The following is an 18,809-nucleotide window of genomic DNA, read 5'->3' on the forward strand; positions in this document are numbered from 1 at the left end:
CTCTTATTAAAATTTCTTGTAACTTCTGCTTTAGAAAATCGGGAATACTTGTATTCTGATGACTGTTGTGCATGCCTCCTGTTTCTGCTCATTTATTTCCTGAAACAAAGTTCAGCTGTGCAGATGCTCAGTGCTGATAAGAGCACTATTTGCCACAGCTGAGAATCCAGAGATCAGGCCAGCCCTCCTGAACTGCTGGGGGAAGCTGGCAAACTGCAGCAGGCTGAGGAAGACTGGCTGGCTGCCATGGCTTACCAGCAGTAAGTTGATCCCCTGGAGAAGTATGTGGGAGGGGAAATAAGAGGTGCCCCCTCTTCCAAAAAATACAAATTGTGAGGGTAAGCAAGGTACAGTTAGATTTCTGAATGCCTTTCTCTGACCTGTACTTATTGGCAGAATAAATCCTGCTTCATTTGGAGGAAAAAAACCTAAAAAAAAATTCAAATGGTGTTACTTTTCACTGGTTCCAGAGGGCAAAGATCCTACAGGTGTCAGGTTTGTTTGGCTTCGTAGATAACACAGGGGTAACCTGCAGAGCAAAAGAGAAAATATGTATGGTGACACTTTAAAAAAAAAAATAAATTGGAGGTTCCTCAAAAGTGTTATCTGTCACTGCTGAAAGCCTGGCATGACAGAATGAAGCTGGAGAGTCCAGTGGCTGCTGTTAGTCTCTAACATAACTGCTCCTTTAGAACAAATAGATGCAAACTGTAGATGGTTGGATGCAGAGCAGTTTATTTCATATACTTGGAAATATTCCTTGTGAAACTGACTTATGGGCCTAACGTACCTATACAGTCAAGACCAAACATGACTGGAAAACTCCCCAGTTAGCACCAGGGACCACTGAGCTGCTCAGCAATGTCAGTATTAATTAAATGAACCAAAGTCTCTTGGTTTTGTTAGAGATAAGTACTATCAATGAAGGTGATCCTGCTTCTGATTTTCCTGCCAACACTTTAACTGCTTTGCATGGGTGATTGTAATCAACAAGAATTGTTATGCAATGGTGCTGAAGCAGCCTTGAGAAAACACAGCTCTCACTTGAGACATGGAAGACCACAACCTTATTTCTCCACATCTTACAAGGGAAACAAAATCTCCACTGGGCATCTTATAAGTGCTCATTTACAAAGATGGAAATAAATAAAATAATTACGAGGCAAACACTTTCCCATGCTATTCTGCGAGGCATTCTCTCTGGAGACATGAAAGGAAGAGAAAAGGCAAACCTGTATGTAGAGGAATGAAGCTGGGTTAATTAGTATTGATAATATACAGCTGTGGGCTGGCTTCAGGGGTGTCGGGTTGGCCGGTGTAGATAAGGTGCAGCTGTGGCTGGTTCTGTTCAGTGGTTGAGAGCCAACGAAGAGAGAGCAGCCAAGGAAGAAGCAGAGAGAGGAAGAAGCAAGAGAAGAGAGAGCAAGCCCTGGATGAGGCAAGGTGAGGAGAAGGCAGCAGAGGGACTGCATGAAGAGTGTGCTGGTATGAGATGGTAAAAGACCTTGTTGCAGCGTGATAGTTTGGAGAGTGCTGCGACATCTGTACACCTGTTCTTTACTGCATCCAAAGGGTCATTGGTGTCCAGAATCTACTTGCGCTTTTCAGGCTTCATGTAAATAAGAGATGGAAACTTTTTTTTTTTAAATAAATCCTTTTTATGCTGTAATAAAGAAAGGAGAATGAAAGCAGACTGGATAAAAATTATTGCTGTAAAGAGCATGTCGAAGACCAGAGCTGGGGTTGTCTTTTGATGAGAAAGAACCTGTGAGGTTGTTTGGCATGCACTTAGGGAAACCGAAGTTTGGTCATAATTAAAACTCTTCTGTTTTTGTGAAATGGTGGGAAAATCATATTTTGGTGGATCATAGGTGTGGTTACTTGAAAGTACTATCTAGAAACTGATGTTACAGTGGTTGTTTTTGTTTTTTTTTTATTTTTTTTTTTTTCAAATGGAAGATACTGGCTTTTTGCTATTTTTTAAGGCAGCAGGGAAGACAGAACTTCTTTGTAGGCATGTTGCAGTGGGAATGTATGTTTATTTCAGTGATGCCATAAATCTTGTTTGTGGTATTAAACAACGACAAGACTGGGAGGAAAGGCACTGAGGAGTGCACAGAGGGGCCTGGCACAGCCCGCTTGCCTGTGGCACTCGATCGTGGCAGGGCGGCTTCTCCAGGCGGGAACTCTCCGGGGTTGAGGCAGGGCTCGCTGTCCTGGGGGGAGCCGGGTGACGGTTCAGTGACAGGCCGGCGGCGCCGGGAAAGTGTGTGCGACCCCGGCACAGCTCCTCTTGCCTCTGCGCGGCAGAGGGGCCGCGTCCCTCGGCACGGCGCTGCTGGACGCGGCCCCGGCGCGCAAGCTCCTCCCGTGGGGTTTCCATGAAGCGGGGGTGAGGTCCGGCCCTGTCCCCGCGTCCCCTTCCACCAGCAGGTGACCTTGGAGGCCGCGGCGTGCGTGCCGACCGCGCCTCGGCGAGGGAAGCAGGGCGCCGGGCCCCCGCCCTTCGGCAGCGGCAGTGCCACGGCGGCGCCGTGCTCGGCCTGCAGCCGAGGGGCCGTTTCCCGGCGGGGGATGGGGTCCGTGACCCCTGCGGAGGGCTGCTGCCGTGCCGCCTCCTCGCCCCTCGGTGGCCGCCGACGCCCGCCGCGGCCCCGAGGTAAGCCGGCGCGATCCGTGACCGCGACGAGGTGCTGGGCCGCGAGCGCTGCCGCCCAGCGGGAACGCCCGCCCCTGGCCCGGCGTGGCTCTGCCCGGCGGGGCGGCCTCGGCTCCGGCCCCGGGCCGGCGCGGGGGGCGCCCGCCCACTTGGGCGTTGCTGTCCGGGCTGGCGGCTCCGCCTCCTCCCGCGCTCCGCTCCGCTCCACTCCGGGACTGCGGGGAGCCGGGGGAAGGCGGTGGCGGTGCGGACAGCATGGCTCGTGTGCTGAGCCGGGACCCGGTGGACATTGAGGTACCCACTCGCCCTGCCGGGACGTGCGGCTGTCGCTAGCGGGGAGGGGGCTCTGCCCGGCGGCGGCGCCCGGCCGGGAGCGCCCGGCAAAGTTTGGCTGCCTTAGGAAGTGCCTCGCCGCTGTTGCCGCTGCCTGCCGGCGGCGTCCGGGGCCTCGCTCCGCTGCGCTTCCCGGCCGCGGGCAGCCCCGGTGGGGCCGGGCAGAGCCAGCCCTGGCCCCGGGAGCTGACCTGCCGCCCGGGCAGCCGCTGCCCTTGTCTGGGGTGGCCGCCGGGGCAGCGGCGGCGGCCTGAGGCACCGCTCCGGCTCCCGCCCCGCGTCCCCGTCCCTCGCCCCGGCGAGCGGGGCCGCCGCACCGCCGTGGGTGTGCGGGGGTGTGAGGGAGGCGGCGCCGGCGCCTCCCCTTCTCGCCGCCTCCTGTCACTCCCTGCCGGCGAAGTCCAGGGATGGGACCCGGCGAGCCCGGTCCCCCGCGGTGAGGTCCTCCCGGCTCCGGCAGGGTTCCAGCGGGGCAGGGCTGCTCGGGGGCCGTGGCCTGAGGGGGCCCTGGGCGGCCTCGCGGGCCTCAGGCTGCCTCCTGCAGCGCCCCCGGTCTCAGCTCCGGCGGCCCGCCGCTGCCCGTGGGCCCGCACAGTCCCACCGCAGGCCAAGCTGGGTTGACCTGCCGCACCGTGTGTCTTGGGGGTAAAACAGTTGTATGGAATGCTGAGCAGGATGGCAGGAGTAGCACCCTTATTTCAAGTGGCTTCCAGTACCTGTGGCACTCGGTGTTCCTGCATGATGCTCCTTGCCGCAGGTGGGTCTGGGAGCTCAGAAGCTGTAGGACATGGCCTGGTGCGAGGCCGAGGTGTGGTAGAGCGGGGCCAAGGCTAGTGCGGTGTGATGTGGTGAGCTCCTGGTGATGGTAGCCGAGTTGCATGATTGGGTCTGAAGGTAGCTTCTCCCACACTTCACAGGACCTTGTACGTGGCTGTAAGCTTCAACTCTCGGAGAGTCTAGCAAAAACAGAGTGATGATAAACCAGCCTGTAGTTTGGTAGTCTTGTTCCAGCCTGACGTGACTTCTTGCTACGGTGTACCTTGAAGTTTAAAATATTAGGTTTAGGGTGGACTATTGCAGCTCGTTGAAGGCCCAGTCATAATATGCAAACGTGCGTGGAAGCTGCTTGGATACACCTTTCGGTCAGTTGTGACCGAGTTTTGTCATCAGTGCTCATCTTGAGGTCTTGTGTCCAGTCCCTTTCCGAACTGAGCTGCTGCTCAAACCATGACTGGAAACCAGAAGTGCTCTTTTAGATACTCTGATAGACCTGCAACATGGAATGGACAGGAAGAATGGTCTATTGTAGAGGTCTTCCTGGCAGTTAGGGAGGCACAACGGTATAAAATCGGTGCTTGCCTGTCTTTTACCAGCTCAGTGTTTCCAGAGCAGCCAATCTGGCGTTTTTCTTCAAGTGGTGAAGTTTATTTTTCTATTATAAAAGTTTGATTTTGGCAGTACAAGTTTTTGAGTACTTTCCTCAAATTCTTAATGCGAAATATTTCTGGGATTACATTGTTTTGCATTTCTAGATATGTATGACTGATTCAATGGACAGTATATCATTGTAGGATCATGTGCTGGTAATAGTATGGAGTACTGCGTGATTTAGAAGATTAACTGATGGATTTTGAAATAGACTAATGTTTGCTTTACTCTCAGGCTGAAACCAGAAAGTTTGGTCAGTATCTTCCTGTGTTTTTGTTTTCAGCACTCATTGAAATTAGCGAGGAAATCAAGGCTGTCTACCTCTAACCAAATGTATTGTCCTTTCCCCATCTGTTTGAATAAATTTAGTCACTGTATGATTTGTCTCCCAGATGAATATATCAATAATTACTGATAGTCTAATTGCAGCACTTCGGGTTTTTTCTTTTTCTTCTTTTTTTTTAAATATATATATATATTTTGCTTCTGGAGGGAAAAAAGTCATGTATTTTCAATAAAAATGTATTTTATCTTTTTCTTTGAAGTAGGGAAAGTGCATATTAGCGAAGCCTACATCATTGTAGATAAATATTCTCAGAAATTTGGTTGCTGAGTGGAGAGATCTATCAACATGAACACTGGCTACAAAACTTGAATGTTTTGATCACTTTCTTTGTTAAAGTATAGAAACTGAGTGAATGATTTCATGAAACTTATCTCAGTGGTTACCATCTCAAACATAGTTCATATAATTAAAATATTAAATATGACCTTTGGAGTCTCGGTACTACTTTATCATTTACTTAGATAGTTAAGGCTGGATAAAAAGACTTGATGTTATTGGTTAAAGAGGAGCCAAGAATCTGTGCCAGAAGTAGCTAAAATCACAAGTCAGTTCCCAAAGTTATTTAAAAAATAGAAAAATTCCAGTAAGCTGTCCCTGAGGAATCTCATCTCCCTTGGTTGGCTTAGCCAGCAGCTTCAGCTCCTGAGCAAATCTTTCAGCCCAACTCATGAAAATGAAGAAATCGCATAGGTAATCTTGTTCTAAAAGTTAGCTTTCCAAATTGTGGAAGACTAGTACTGTTGTGATTAAAGTGTAGGGCCTTCTCCAAAAAATGTCAGTGTTAAAAACCCCAACAAACAGATGCAAAAAACCCAACAACAATCCCTCTCTCCCAAAACCAAAACAAACCCCCAAACTACTGCCAACCCCACAAAACGAAAGCACTGCCTTTTTTTGAATCTGGTCAACTCTATCAAAATGTGCTGAGAACACTCCATTGGTGCAGAAAATCTAAACAAAAGGCTTCCAGAATTGCTGTAGGTGAAAATACCTACCTTGGATGTATGGTGCAAGGACTTCTCTTGGCTTTTTATTTATTGCTTCTCTGTTCTTCTCTTTATAAGAAATTTTGAAATCTAAGGTATGAGGGCAGCATTCCCTTTCTAACTTGTAACATGAAACTGTGTTACATGTACATTAAAATTCCAGATAGTGTTTACAGGCTTCATACAGACCTTTAACAATGATACTCTGGGAAATAAAGTCTTCCCTTTTTTTGCCTTCCCCCTTCTATTTTTTTAGCTGATTCTTTACTATTATTGTGTGTAAACCATATATAATTCTATCTATTGGAAACCTCAGGGTTCTTTAAAGAATGAAAGTTGTCAGATCAAGTACTCAGAAATTAATGAATGACAAAACTGTGAAGTCCTGAGCAGAATCTTAACTTAGTTTCTTGAGTTCATGCAGAATCACGTAACCTTGAATGACATTATTTAATACTGTTCTTCTCTGTGTACTATGTTTTCCTGATTGCATTCCAGTCTTTCTCTGCAGTCCTTCTAGTTGTCTCATTCAGTCATGTTTGAGTGGTGGATACTTTCTAGCTCTTTGCCATCCAGTCTGCAGGTAGTGGGAGTAGGTCTCCCAGCCTTCCGTGGTAGGGACTTCTCAGCAGAGCAGAGATGCTTTGCCACACGGTTGTCTCCAACCTGAAACATCGTTAGGAAATTAACACACACACACCCCCAACTTAGAATGAAACAGCGTTATCATTCTTACAGTAGATGGAGAGTATATTGGCATTTCACAGATCAAACTTTCCTTCTGACTCATCTATTTCCAATGTTTAAAGGGGAGCTGGGTGTTGATGAATGGGTAATTCCTTGCTGGGCCAGCAGCTGGGTACCTAGCATGTTGTCACAGCTGTTTTCAGATGTTAGCACTGATGCCTGACTTACAAGAATGAAAGGAAAGGTGTAAGGGGCTAGAGCTGTGTTCTGAAACAGCAATCTGGGAATTGCCTGAGAATTACCAGGGTAAATTTGAGGCACTTTCATATAAAATACCATGAACATCATCACTGTAACTGTGTCAAGCTTTCTCTTCGTTTAGCTTTAGAAAGTATAGATGGCTCTTAAATCACATTTTCTTGCTTGAAAAGTTGCTATAAAATTCATCCATATAGCTTTATTTGGTGTTTACTTTAGAAAGCTAACATTTGTTGTGCTTCTCATGCATTGTACTCTTATTTCTGTGGTGGTGCAATACATAGGTATAAATGAGTTCCTATTGCCCGTTGTGGACAAAAGCTCTACAAAATATGTGAACTTCAGGGTGACGAGGAATGTTTAAGGGCCAGACTGTGTCCATTGGGTGCTGACCTTAGTGAGGACACAGGAGGCTCCGCGAGTTCGTCATGGCATAATAGGCATGTGTGTGTTGGTTTCGAGTTTTTTCAGCAGCAAGATGTACACTGCTCTCTGAAGGCTGCTAATGAAGGTGGAATGAGGTTATAGCCTGGCTGAGCAGCTCATCAAGGGTACAGATCGCACACCTGAACTCAAGGGCTGCAGCTGGTTCCTGGGTTGGGATAGGTGGGGGAACAGGACTTCTTGTAACATGCTTCTTGCTGCATGTAACGGCTACCTGGGAAGTGTCCCTAAGCCTCAAGGAAGCTTTATGGTACAGCCTGCAGTTTCCATACCACTCAAAGTAGCAGATTTGCTAGCAGTGATGGTTCTTCATTTCCTGGGATATGTACTTAGCGGGTGCTACAAAACATGGGCTATGACAGCAAGGTAAGCAAACTTCACTTGAGAGGCTTATTCTTCTCCCAATACAAATGCACAACAGTGGAGGACTGCAGGTAGTTATGTCTGAGAGCTAAGTTTAGTGTCTTCTAAAGGGGGAAGCAGGGCAAGGATTGAAAAACAAAGAATACTGTAAAAGCATGGGAAACCTCCAGCAAGATAGCAGGGAATCCTACTAGTCAGCATGGCTCATAAAACTGTCAAGCAAAGGTTATGTGAATAAATAGCTGAAGCTAGCTTTCTTTGATCTAGGCTAAACTTTTATTTTAAAAAGTCCCAATTATAACAGTGTCTCTCTGTTGTAGATACCTGCTAGTTGTTTGAAGTTCCATAACAGAGCTTTAATACATAGAATTTTTTTTAAGTTATTGCTTTATAGCTTGCCGTGATGATCAGATGGCTGTTCCAAATTGATGGCTGTGTCTTCCTAGGGTCATTTAATGAGCAATCAGTGAGGAAACAAAAATTCCTGTTTTAGCTATTTTTGTTTAATGAATTTCTCAAGCTCTTTTCAATGTTTTAGTGGATTTGTTGTAGTAAACTCTTAGCCGAGTGGAACAGCAATTATAGGATGATTACTAAGACCTCATGGAAGATTACAGACCACAATTATCATGTCTATCTTGGAGAATTGAACAATATGATTTACTCATCAGTTTAAAACCTGGTCTGGCAAGTAGGAAGGAAAGTCTTCAGTATGAAACATTTCATCTTTTCATGTTCTACATGCAAACCCTGTTGATGCTCAAAGAGTTATGTATGATCTTGCCTCCAGTGTTGATAGTCTGGTAAATTGTCAGTCCTCCAAAATAATGATACTGGGAAAAATGAAAAACTGACTCGTGCTTTTCATTTTCCTTTGACTTTTGAGTTTTAATGTTACTCATGAATTCAACTTCAAATTTTTTCTACAGTTTTAAAATTTTACTGTTTTTGTAAGAAGGTCTTTAAAATAAGACCTGCTACTCCCACCTTTTCTTATGGCTGGGACTTAAGAGTTGCCATTGCAATTACCGACTCTGAAAACAAGAAGGAACTGAAATTAATTTTCCTTGTTGTTATGGATTTCATAAATGGAAATGTTGTAAATGGATTTCATGATCATTTTATATTTTAGATTGGACTTGAATTTTATTCTTTCCCCTGCTGAGTGTTACATCTTTTAAGAAAGTAAAATTACACGTTGATATAGGAAGCTGAGAGATCTGTAAGGCAGGTTTTTGCCCATCAGATGTGACGAGTGCAGTGGTGCAGGGCAGTCTTTTGAGAGGCATTTGAAGAGTGTGGTTTTAGCAGCAGGGCAGAATTTGCAGTTTTCAGTGCAGCTGAGTGAGGTGTGGCTGTGGCTGTATCTGATGAACTGGGATTTGCTTGGACCCAAGGTTGCACGGCTGTCTGTCCCAGCCAGGCTACATGCACGATGCAGTTTGAGCTACCCAAAGGCATGTGCTCCTGCTTTTCAAATGGACGTTTTTAAAAAATCTGCTGTCCATCCTATCCTATGCCATTTTGCCAGTGTTAGTAAAATGACCCAGGGAACACAGATGTAGCTGGCTCTGAGTTGGGAGCACACTTCTACTTAAAATGTTGAGAAAAGCTGAAATTCCTGGTGGGTGCAGACAAGCTGGATTGAACGTGTCCTGTTTGTTCTGGCTACGCTAACCCTTTGACAGCACAGAGTTCAAATCAAAAACTGCTTTCTCTCCCTCCCTGGTTGCCAGGCAACCTCCCTCCTCTTATTAGCATATGATTTCTATTCCTTTTTTTATTTCATCAGTACAATGCTGATGTACACACTCTGCTCCTTGCTCTGTGACGTTGCCTTTGAGAAGAGCAGGATTTGTGCCTTTATTTGAGACTTCGGCAAGTATGTGATTTGGCAAAGAAATCAAACATTTAGGATTAGGAAAACCTTGGTCATAAATGTCTTATCAGAAGCTCAGAGGGTGACATTTGTGTGGGCATCTTATCCAAAATCTTTTCTTTTTCATTTGCTGTCATTTGTATACTAAGGGCAGAATTCTTCTCAATGATCAACACAGCAAAAATCTCTGACATCTTTACATGTGCAGAGCATCAGTTTCTGAAATGTGCCAACAGAGATTGGCTACACAGAACTTGGTGGACATTTTGTCATCTTGGTCTATGCAGTTTAAATGCAATGCCATAATTCAAAATGTAAATATAAAAAAATCAGATATATCCAGGTCAAATTGGGACAGATAAATTTTAGTAGAATCACCATAGTCAGCCTAGATTGACACGAAGAGGATCCAGTTTTCCTTGCAAGTAGGAAGAATGCAAGAATCTCTTCATGAAGCAATTCTGATAAGTACTCTGTCCTCAAGACAGCTCAGAAATCATTGTGTAACCTTCCCTAACAGCCTTACAACAGAAGAGGGGTTTATTCCCCTTGGAAATGCATCACCTAGATGACTAGCATGTCTGTATCAAACCCATAAGTATGTTTGTGAAAGCTTAGGATAAATGGAGGTCCCACTTTAAAGAGTGGTAGGTCTTAGTCAAAGCCATGAGATGTTTTGGTTCCCTAGGATGTCAGTGTGTTAGCGTGCATTGTGAGTGATGGGGGGTGATTTACTCTGTCCGATAAGACTGTCAGCCTTAGATGGCCAGTGCTTGGGTCACGTTGCTCAGGCTGGAGAGGGGGAGAAATACACCCTTACCTTTGATGTGTAGTCTCAGAACAAACAAAATAAGCCACTTTTCAACATCCATGTTTTCTTATGCTGTGGACTGAGTTGGGCAATTTCAGTTCTGCCCTCTGTCAAAATGCTTAGACCTTATGAAACATCTGGTCTCTTACTGTGGTCAGAGATGCGTCACAAAGCAAATGTGGAATTTTAAGTGTTGTTAGGTCTTACAGAGACTTCACCATTTGAAATTAGGGTTGAAATTTACATTTGAAATTTACAGCCCACCTGTAAAAGTATTTTGTTTTTAATAATGCTTCCAGTATTTATACATATAGTTTCAGAAACCTTTATTAATATCATAAATGTTAATATATGTGGTGCTGGTACTTTATTTGTAAATTTAAAGTGATAAACACAATGAAGTCCTTGAAATGCCAAACCTTTCATCTTTGCTTAAGCCAAGGTTCAGTTTTATTTTCAGTGTGACATTTGCTGCCTGAAGTGTTACAAGTGACTTGACCTTAAAATTACGTTTATTTTGGTTCATTGAAATGGTTGGCCTTTCCAGTTCAACTTGACACCAACAGTGCAAATGGGAGAAGGCAGACATGCTTGCCTGTGACTTCATTTGAAAGCTAATTAAAAAAATATCTAGGTGATGAATCTAAATATTTCCATTTAGATGGGATGGTAGTCATCAGTTAAAGGCAATCATGGTGCATTCTGACATTTTAATTTCAGGTTCAAAAACAATTATATATGTAATTAAAGACAGAAGTGTCCAGGCAGCCAAACTGTCTGATTTAGACATCTTGCCAGTGTATGCCATTGTTTTAATAGATGTACCTGTGCATACCACTTTGAGAATGTAGAAATGAGGTGGAAAAATTGTAAGATGCTTTGAAAGTTTGATATTAGTTAATATCTTCCTAGTGATGCACTTCTTTCAAGTATTAGTCATAAGTGCAGTGCCATTAGGTTTATATTTATTACCGAGTTTGGACTGTGTGCTATTTTCAGATAGGTTGTTGTGGTACCTACTTTATTTATTAATAGATTTTTGCATGCTTTCCTTGGTTCTTTGTTGTGATTTGTTTTAGCTGTGCTCTGAGAAGCCTTATTTAAATCAAAACAACTTCTGTTGGAATGAACTGTTGTGGCCAGGGTTTTCTTGGTCGACAAAACGTTGGACCAACTTGGAGAGAATGAAGCAGGCTGCTGAGTAGGAGGTGCATCACTGAAAATTGGGCTAATGTTTATTAAGATGGGGATCTGTGGTTGTGCTGTATGGTCTGCACTGAGCTCACTACCCTGCCTTGAGAGAGGTCCTCATGCTGCCCAATTGTATTTCTGTTAGTTGATTAAGGAATTATAATATTGTGCTCTGAAGGGAGCCCTTTTTATTCTTGAGATGAAAGAACAGAGGCAGGACATGTCCTTCTGGGTGATGAGGAACAGACTGATAAATATGTGGAGGGAGCCAGAGGAAAGGAGAAATAAAATAGATGTTGCAAGCAAGCTGTTGCTGAATTTAACAATCACAGCATTTTCCTTTACAGCCACTGCACTGTTTAGCATCTATACTAGCATCTAGCTCATTATAAAATGCTTGTTTTTGCTTTGATTGTGAAGGGCATTCTATGAAACCCAATTCTATTCTGCTCTTAACAATAAGCTGACTACCCTGCCATCCGGGCATGTCTAGCATCCATGCAAAACTCCAGAATGCATGTGTGAAAGTAGGTAGAAGTGTTAGAATAGGTTATTAAAAATGTAGACCCATAATGTGAGTAAAGAAGATTGGAAGTATAAAAAGAGGTTTTACACCTGGAAGTTATTATAGTTATTTAGATTGAGTGAGAATAATAACCAATTGTTTTCTAAGATGTATGACACATTTATGAAAAACCTTGAAGGATAAATGGATCTTTTTAGTATGCTACTTCCACAAAGGACTCTATGAATAAAATAATAGTGAGAGAACTCTCAGTGGATGCTGAATACTGCTAATTGATGAAATTATTACTTATTACACTGCAACTGAACTCTGCTTAGAAACACTATTTTCAGTATGATTTTTTGAAAATGACAGCTGAAATGTAAGAGGCTTTGTATTGAAAGTGAATAGTGATAATTTCTTGATATCTTTGAAATGAAGCATATTTCGTTGACAGTTAAAACTGAGAAGTGATTTTTTTTTTTGTTTTTTTAAGTGCTTAGATCATGGAATATTGCTATGGAAATAAAAGGAACTTTTCTGAAATCAATAAAGTAGACGATGTGGATTTATGAGGCATTTTAAAAATAATTTTAAGTGTTCTTTATAGTAAAGCAGTCAATTATTTGTGTCAGCAGTTTTCATGTTATGTCACATGTTAAGGTTAAAAAGGAGGTTTGTGAGATTGGGTGTAATCATTGCATTTAGGAAAACTCTTAATTGTAAATTGAATCAGTATTGAAGAAGTACTCCATGTCTTACTGCTCAGAGCGAAAACAGGAATGGGTACCAGATTTGGCTTTGATTTAGTACTGATGAAATTAAAGCCTGCTGTCCCTCTTGGTGTACCATTTTAGGTCTATGTACTAGCTCTTAAGGAACATTATCGATAATTGGTGTGAGGATCTGTGTGCAGAGTATCATGTGTGATGTAATATTTTGGAATATAACTACAGGTGAATGCAAGATCTGATTTCAGCCTTAATAAATTTGTTCATCAGTGCTAGAGGTGTACCTCCCTCCCTGTTAATCTTGGCAGTCTTCAGCGTCTGAGGGATGAAGTAAGCTTGTGCAAATCCACTCACATACTTATGTGTGGTCGCGTGGACATGCTAGTGGCAGGAACATGAGATGGGAGATTAGAGGTGGTTCCCAGACTTATTCTGCTTCCATTTTAAAGCTGTGCTTAATATTGACCTTTTTTCAGTACCAATTGAAAATGCAAAATTTAGCTCTTCAAAACAGATGGAAGCAAGAGAGTGACAAAAGAGTTGGGAGGAAAAAAATAATCAAACAAGATAACCATAACAGAAGCTATTCTAGAACGCTGGTGATAAAGTTCAGAAATGAAATTAATACAGAACAGAAAAAATGAAAATATTATCGCTTCTCAAAAAAACTACTGTCTGAGTAATATGTCAGCAGTAACCAATACTGTTGATGCTGAGGGACCAGTTCCTCGTTGTTAGGGTATAATAAGAAATAGTTTTCAGAAGATTGTAGAGTATTTGTTCTTAAGTAAAGCAGAGTAGCTTGCATGCTGCCAAACCTTAGCACCAGGTGAGGAGATAAGACTGATTGATTTAGGAGCCCCAGGAAGTATTTAGCACAAAAGCAAAGTTAGTTCATTTTTAACTCCCAGCATAGTGTTCTCTGTGCACTTAATTAATGAGCCTTTAATGAAAAAGTTAAAAGCAGTCTGGAGAGTTGGGTGAAAACTCTTCTGGTGTAGGAACAGTGTTTTTGTCATATTTTCTCTCTGATTTCGTTTTGTAATCTTAGCTGAACATCTGATCAGCTCAGCTTCATTCAGGTTTGCCTTCCACCCTGGTCAGTGGAAGGCAGGAATGTGGGGATGGAGGTCCTGTCATTCCAGGGTGACTCCATGCACAAGTGACTGCTCTTGTCATTTCCTGTGACTCTTCCCCCCTTTTCCCGGCTGTTTCAAATGGAAGCTAGGAAACTCATTTATTTGAGTATAGTTAAGTGTTTAAACTCAGGTAGAGTTTCAGGCTGAGAACCTTCATCCTAGAGGAATGCTTGTGCAAAGGCTGTCAGTTGGTGTGTAAGTCCAGGACAGTGAGAGAGAACAACTGTTGTGGTTGTGTACTTCTTAACGATTCAGTGTTTTGTCACACCCAGCTGGGGTGTCCTGCTTGGCATGTTGGCAGCTGTGAATCCCTTCGTCAGTTGTTGTAAGAGGAAGCTGAATTGGGCATGTAACTTCCACTTCTGGAGTGAGTCACCTGCCTCACTTAAATAACTTACCTGGTGTCTGAATGTAGCCATTTGCTCAGGAAAAGTGAGTGAATAATAGTTGAAAGAAGAGCTGACCTGAGGTCAAGCTGAAGGAAGTAAAGACCAAATCCACATTGAATTGTTGGTTCTTCTGGCGTGTTTCTGAAGCTATCGGGTGGGGGAGAACAGGAAGATGGCTAAAGCACTTATACAACACTTACCTGGGTACTCTTCCTTTGCATTATTTCTAGTGTACTAAATAGTGTCACTTCTGTTAAAGCTGTTCCTGTTACTCTGCAGTATTTGTTCCTGCTCATACCAAATCAGAAACCAAGGGATGCTGAGTTGAAACAAGTGTTTGTTAATATTTCCATTCTAATGGAATCACAGCTTTGTGGTCTTGTGTCTTGTAGTCTAGGAAAGAGCTGTGTTCCGTCAGCAAGATGGGAATTTTGTTTTTGTGTCAGCAAGATGGGAATTTTGTTTTTGCAAAAGTCCAATACTTAAATTTTTCTGCAGCTTGTAATCCAAGGTTTTAGAATCATTACAGTATGTTTATAGGAGAAATACTTAACTATATTTTTAGAAAACCTTACAAATGATAAAAATAATGATTCTTCTCTGTTCAAAGGTCTCATAGCAGAAATGCAATTTGGCTTAATAAGTAAAAGAGTTGGAAAATAATACCACTGCATACAACACCCTTTATAAAGTATTTTAAAAACAAGTTTTCTGTATAAGCATGTGACAAAGTATGATAGATCAGAATCCAAACGTTTGCTGGCATGTTTTTAGATTGGGCAACTTAATCTGTTTATCCTATTTTTTTAAGAGCATCACCCCTGCCTCCAGCCCACACATTCAGCAGTGTTTAATGTCAATAACATTTAACAATCAAAACTGTTGAATAAGGACAAAGAACTCCAAGGAATTGCTTTGTATTCCCCGTAATCGATGTATGTTCCGTTGTCATCTATAACATGTGGTATTACGTATTTACGGAATGTCATGTTCCTTTGCTTAAAGGTGTCAACATAGGATCACTGTGTGCTGCAAAAGAAGGCAATGACATGTTAAAAGGAAAAGGAAAAATCTCCAAGTTTCCTCTTGCCTTACTTGCATTGGCTGTCAAATTTTCTTGCTTGAAAATAGGCTGTGTTAGTTTTTCAACTATCAAACTTTTAATATTTTCATATGAGACTTCACATATCAAACCCTTACTGTTTATAGCGTATCATTAACAAATCCTTCACATTTCTATTTTCTTTCTACATGCTGTTCACCCCCCCCCCCCCTTTTTTTTTTATTAGGATGCTCTGATGTATACACAAAGTTACTAGAAAACCAGTAGTTCCATTGTCAGTTTTGTATTTTATCAGTGTATTAAACAGTTGCTACTGAAACTTTTGTACAAGTTTGCACATTAGTTGTACATAGGTAAGTTTACTTGTTGCTTAATGTAGCAACAGATTTAGAATATCAGTACTAATAGATAGTTGGCATGTTCTTGGAACAAATACAAATGTTCACGTGTTTCGAGCACTGAATGTACTAGATCTTTTGGATGTATATTGTTGTTTTCATCCTTGCATTTCAGGTTCATTTACTGGACTTTGAAAATCACCTTTTAACAAAGTTTTCAGAACATTGCTTTGCTCAGCTAAAATTAGTTCTGCTGATTTTGCCAATGATTAAACTTAAAGCAGTGATAACTTTTAATGCTAATTTCCCTCCTGTGATCAAAAGTCAGTAGAGCATTCACTTTTCATTAACTGACATGTTTCTAATGCAAGTTTGGGTTTTGGTTAAGCAAACACCCGCTATTGAGGGTTCTATTGGGAGGTTCCATTATGGGTATACAATGGCATATTTTTGGTTTTGGCACTAAGTTTATTTCCAAAGGCAACTGAGCATGATTTCTCTTTCAATCTGTTTGTCTTCTTGCAGAAAATAGAAGTGAGATGTAAACGTATGTGTATGATAATTATCCTTTTTGCTGTGAGATATTCATTAAATGATTCTCCATGTGAGTGAGCAGTTACAAATGTTATTTAGTATTCCTCATATAACAGAGCAATTTGATGCACAAGCAGTCGAGGCATAGGTAAATATTATAGTGAGGAAACCAAAAACTTCTCTTATACCTGTGATGTAAACCTAAATATTTTCTGAAGCTTTAAGCTGTGATTTGGAAAGGTAACTCTGAGTGTAGTGGGTTTCACAGACTGTGGAGACCATGCACGTGCTTAGTTTTAAAGTAACAACAGCCGTGAAGCTAGGAATCAAGGCTGTGATGTGAATTGCTCAGGTTTTTTTGCACTTAGCCAATTGGTTGAATGATTTAAGACTGTCCAATTAGTCAGAAAATGTATTAAATTGTTAAATGTAGATGTAGAAGGATAGCTGCACCAAATTTTAAACTCTTCCATTTTTAAAGGCCATAAATTAATTAATATTTTAGTCAGCAAAATGAATATGGTAATAGTGAATGCGACTTTGAGTAAATCCATGAGAGCTGTGCTCAGCTATGCCTTCTCTGAATTTGCCGTGTTAATGCTAATAGCTTTTGATGTAATGTATTTTTTATAGTGTGAAAAATGTGATCTCATCACAGAGTAGGGTGTTCCTGGAGAAGCCTCCGATCTCACAACTTTATTTTATGGTACAGTGGAGTTTTAGCCTGCTTTGAGCTGTGTTGCATTTAATGTATACGTGCTTGTGTTAAATATGTGAATAATTCACAGAATGCTGCGATAGTACTTGGATGCTTAAAAGTTAAGTGCGGAGGGTGAGTAATTGCTTAGTTTTCCCTGTGAGGGTCAAGGCACTCTGCAGAGATTAGTTGTGTCGAGGAGGCAGCATGCAGAGTTTCCAGCAGCACAGTTTTCCACCTGGAGCTCTTCCAATAGAGGAAGTAACACTTTTTGTTTTCTGTTTTAATAAACCTTTTATAATTTACAGTAATACCTAGCATAAATGCATTGCTGAAGTAGAGGAATGAAGCTCTTGGTCTGGAAGTTTACCTACCAACAAAATTAAGTAAACTGTTTAGGTTTGTATAATTTTACTACTTTGTTTATCTGTAATGCATTAACTTTGCTTATGTAACAAAGGTGCCTGAGGTATATATACCATGCTTTTGTTAATATAGACATATTCCTAAGTAAGATTTTCCTGACTTTTGTGGGAGTGATTTAGAAAACTGCTCGTTTTGTTAAGAGACAGTATTTACATACTGCAGGGAAATTAGAGGACCATGAAAATCTGAAGTGGTAAAACTGTTCTGGAAAACCCACTTTCTAAGGATCCTGTAATGGGTCTAAGACTACACCTCTAGGATACCAGTATGCAGTGGTATTATTACAGGATAAAGAATAGTTTTATTTGTCACTAAGTATTAGTGGCTGTGTAAGGAGTGCAAGAAGCTGGAAAGGTGTTCTGATACACATGCAGTCTGTTTTAAGGGGAAATCTAAAGTGATGTGGAAATGTAAAGATGAAGATGTACATAGGTGCTATGCTAAAGGCATTGACCTGTCAGTTCACAGCTAGAACATGCTGACCACAAGTTCATCCATTGGCCTTCAAGTTCTTGCTCTTTTTGGAGACACCGAGCTTGTGTGGCTCAGAGAAGAAAAAAGTCTTGTGGTTAAAAGTTGAATCTTTTCCCAGGTGCGTTTGAGCTGCCCCCGGCTGCCCACATGTGTCCCAAGATTCAGGGTCAGGCCGCAGTCCCCTGAGCCTCGTGGCCCCAGTCCCATGGGAGGCATGTTTCCCAGTCACAGGCTGGCTGTCTCCCTGTGGAAGTGGCGCGCCATCTTTCAGCTCTCTGGACCTTGAGGACACTGGTTTGAAGATATCATAATGATGTAAATTGCTGGTTCTCAGGCATGGACACAGAGGGTCACCCAGAGAGTTTATCCTTGTTGAGAGAGATAACAAGGTTGCGGTTTGTCACACTACGATATACCGTAATATAAAGGACTTTCCAGTCAGCTTGTGACTTTGCTCACATGTGCAGCTGTTTGTGTCAGTAACAGAAAACCTATCTGGTAATATACAAAAATAATTCTTTAGGGTTTCTCTTCTGAGTCCCATGTTGTCTGGGATCCTTTCTGGTTCTAGAGTTGGGTTCTCCAAAGGCTGACCACGTTATTCCTCTGAATCTGTGGTCATTTCACATGTCATCAAGCTTTCTTGGGCCTTCATCACCTCACAATTAATCCAGGCCTGAACTACTGTGAAAGCAGTCTTTTTGAAATTTTTGGATAAATTCCTAAGATGTATGATCAGCCAAGTTATGTAAATTGTAAAGATTCTCATTAGTTCAGATCTTGAGTAAGGAAATACACATTTGACACAAGTGTCAGTTTATGAGATATTCTATCATACGTAAGCATAAGGGAGGAATCCACGCTTTCCCATATTGTTTCAATAATAAAAAATAACACAGAGCTAGCTTCTGGAAGACATGAAATCATAGATACTTATGTTTTGAAATCTTGTTTATCTTTCAGTCTAACAAACTCTCCTAGGACTAGATCTTGCTCTTGCTTATTTGGTAATGAAACTTCCACTTGTAATAGTTAGGGACTTCACATGGTGTTTGAAGTGCTGCATCTAACTGTTACTGCTTCATGCAGCTTTCCAAAAGGCAGAGCAGATGAAAGAAGTAAAATGCG

At 42.0% G+C, this 18,809-nt stretch overlaps 1 protein-coding gene across 1 annotated transcript in view; it reads left to right on the plus strand.

Annotated features, from left to right (window-relative positions):
• The first annotated feature begins 2,809 nt into the window (after positions 1-2,809).
• The window catches only part of DPYD (dihydropyrimidine dehydrogenase), a 367,955-nt gene continuing 351,955 nt past the window's right edge, over positions 2,810-18,809 (plus strand). The window contains exon 1 of the mRNA XM_055815469.1: positions 2,810-2,953. Coding sequence (XP_055671444.1) covers positions 2,915-2,953 — 39 coding nt within the window. The 5' untranslated portion in view covers positions 2,810-2,914. The remainder of the gene's footprint in view (positions 2,954-18,809) is intronic.

Source organism: Falco peregrinus, chromosome 10 (assembly GCF_023634155.1).
Source record: "Falco peregrinus isolate bFalPer1 chromosome 10, bFalPer1.pri, whole genome shotgun sequence".
In the NCBI taxonomy this organism is placed as follows: Eukaryota; Metazoa; Chordata; class Aves; order Falconiformes; family Falconidae; genus Falco; species Falco peregrinus.